At 44.4% G+C, this 2,785-nt stretch overlaps 1 protein-coding gene across 1 annotated transcript; it reads right to left on the reverse strand.

Annotated features, from left to right (window-relative positions):
- Window positions 1–365: 365 nt before the first annotated feature.
- On the reverse strand, window positions 366–1,698 carry LOC125117989 (zinc finger protein 772-like). The gene is made up of 2 exons (XM_047764171.1): window positions 845–1,698; window positions 366–753 (listed from the first exon to the last, which is right to left on the reverse strand). Exons 1-2 carry the CDS (start codon window positions 1,696–1,698, stop codon window positions 366–368), a joined length of 1,242 nt encoding a protein of 413 aa, XP_047620127.1.
- Window positions 1,699–2,785: the final 1,087 nt, after the last annotated feature.

Raw genomic sequence — 2,785 nt, forward strand, 5'->3', positions numbered from 1 at the left:
TCTTTTATGAGTCATAGAATGTTGACCAAGGAAAAAGCATGTTCGCTGCTCTCTTAAGGCTTCTCTCTAGTGTGAAGGTTCTGGTGCTAAATAAACTTAATAAAAGATTCAGGCAAAGGAGCACCAAAACCACTATACGTAGGAGGCCTTTCTTCAGTGTGAACTTTCATGTGCCAAGCAAGGTGAACACATAAAATCTTGCTCTATTGTGAAGTCTCTGGTGTAAGCTGAGGCTGGAATTATCAATGAAGCATTTCCCACATTTACTTCATCTACAGGCCTTACTGTGGTGTGAACCTTTTCGTGTTGACTAGGGTGGGGATTACTGATGTAGGCTTTCCCGCAGTCACTGCACACATAAGGCCTTATTTCACTGTGAATTCTCTTATGTATATTAAGGTAGGAACTGTGTCTAAGGAATTCCCATGTTCATAGCACTCAGAATACATCTCCCTTGTCTGGAGTTTCTGATGCTCAACGAGTACATCTTTACACATAAAGGCTTTCCCACAACTGCTGCATGTATAAGGCCTTTCCCCACTGTGAATTTTCTGGTGCTGAATAAGTGCGTCTTTGCAGCCAAAAGCTTTTCTACATTTGTTGCACCGATAAGGTTTTGCTCCTGTGTGAATTCTCTGGTGCTGAATGAGGTGGACTCTTCTGCCAAAGGATTTCCCACATTCAGCACACTCAAAAGGCCTTGATCCTGTGTGAACTCTCTGGTCTATTTTGAGGCTGGAGTTGCATCCAAAACTTCTCCCACAATCATTACACTCATAAGGCACTACTGTGCCATGGCTTTTTGTGTGTAATAGAAAACAGAAGTTGTGGCTAAAGAGTTTACCATTCACTCCATTCATAAACCTTTTGTCCCTTGTGGATTTTCTGGTGAACATATTCCTCTTTGTGGCTAAAATCTCTCCCACTTTCACTGCACTGGTGATCCCTTTGTCCAGTGTGAAAGGCCTCCTCACACTCAGCACTCCTGTGTAGCTTCTCCCTGTCCTGAGTGGCGTGGTGCTGAACGAGTCCAGAGCTGGCCAAAAAGTCATCCTCACTCTCCCCAAAGGTATGGGCTTTCTCTAACATGTGGCATCTGCAGCTCTTTGCAGAGGAGGCCTGGCCTTCCTTTCTAAGGAATTTCTGTCTACTCTGCTGCCTTGGGATTTGGTCAAGGTTTACACTGAACCAAAAGACTCTCCCACATGACTTACACAGATATGGTTGATGCCCAGGAGATGTTTCTTGCCACCCAGCCAGATGTAAAACACTTTTCAAGATTGGGTCACACAAGTCACATGGGTGGCTCTTTTGGATGGAAGGACCCACCTGGAGAGTTTGCATATATGATATTCTTACAGAAACAGCCTGTTCAGAAGACACATCTTTATCCTCCACACTATGACTACAACTAGGGCCAGCATGATCCTCAATCACCTCTGCCTTGATTGGAGCTATGTCTACCTTGTCAAGAATACTGGGCTCACTCTCTAGCTCAGGTTGGGAAATTATATGGGATCTGGAAACTGTAAGTCTCAGGGAGATCACCAGTGCAAAGTTTTCCGGCATCATATTGCAGTACAGGTGTTTCTGATCCTCATCAAGTGGCTCCCACTCCTCTTGGGTGAAGTGGATGAACAAATCCTTTAAGGTCACAGTGCTTCCAACATCCTCCCTCTGTGCTTCTGCTTCTGCCATTGTTACAGTATCAAGGCCCTAAGAGGACATACCCTACTGGGCGTGGTAAACAGAGGCCCGTGGTTGTGTATGTCAGTCAGAGGCACTGAGTTTCACTTATGCTAAGCTAGAACTGGGGCATCATGGCTCCTACAAGGCACAGAGCTTAAGTCCCAATTGTGGAGGTAGGTCCCAGTTGTGAAACTGTCCTCAGCTCTATGTGGTGTGGAGAGCCAGCTGATAAGCCGCTTAGAACCAGCGCTCTGGTCAACGTTTTCAGTTGAACTGGAAGCAAAAAAGGAGGGTGTGCAAATACCCCGAGGCCTGAAGTCCCGCCCAGATGCTGAGGTAAATTTTTTTTGTTTGTTTTGTTTTTTGTCTTTTGTTGTTGTTATTGTTGTTGTTGTTGTTGTTGCTATTTCTTGGGCTGCTCCCTCGGCATATGGAGGTTCCCAGGCTAGGGGTTGAATCGGAGCTGTAGCCACCGGCCTACGCCAGAGCCACAGCAACGTGGGATCCGAGCCGCGTCTGCGACCTACACCACAGCTCACGGCAACGCTGGATCGTTAACCCACTGAGCAAGGGCAGGGACTGAACCCGCAACCTCATGGTTCCTAATCGGATTCGTTAACCACTGCGCCACGACGGGAACTCCGTAAATGTGTTTTTTTTCTGATCCAGAAGGAAATGGCTGGCTGCTTTAGATTGGAGTGAGGAAAGCAGGCTTTGGCTGACAAAGATGACTTGAGATAATTTTAAAATTCATTGTTCTCAGCTTCATTTAGGTCTATCCAAATGCCTCCATTTCATATTTCATACCCTTGTTTTCAGTTCTTCCTCTGTTTGAAAATAAGTGTTGATGCTGTGAATTAACTTGTTGCTGTATAATTTTTCTGTGTGTGTGCTGATCTTGTATTTAGGCATTTTTGAATTCTCTCTTTAATTCTAATTATTGTTCTATCTTGGATTGGTTATATAGGTGATCTTATCCTCTGCAAATAATATATTTTTTAATACTTTTCAACTTTTGCATCCATTCTCAACTTATTTTTCTCTCATTTTATTTCAGTGGCTAGAACCTTTAGGACAGTGTCTATTAGTGGTGATA

Source organism: Phacochoerus africanus, chromosome X (assembly GCF_016906955.1).
Source record: "Phacochoerus africanus isolate WHEZ1 chromosome X, ROS_Pafr_v1, whole genome shotgun sequence".
Taxonomy (NCBI): Eukaryota; Metazoa; Chordata; class Mammalia; order Artiodactyla; family Suidae; genus Phacochoerus; species Phacochoerus africanus.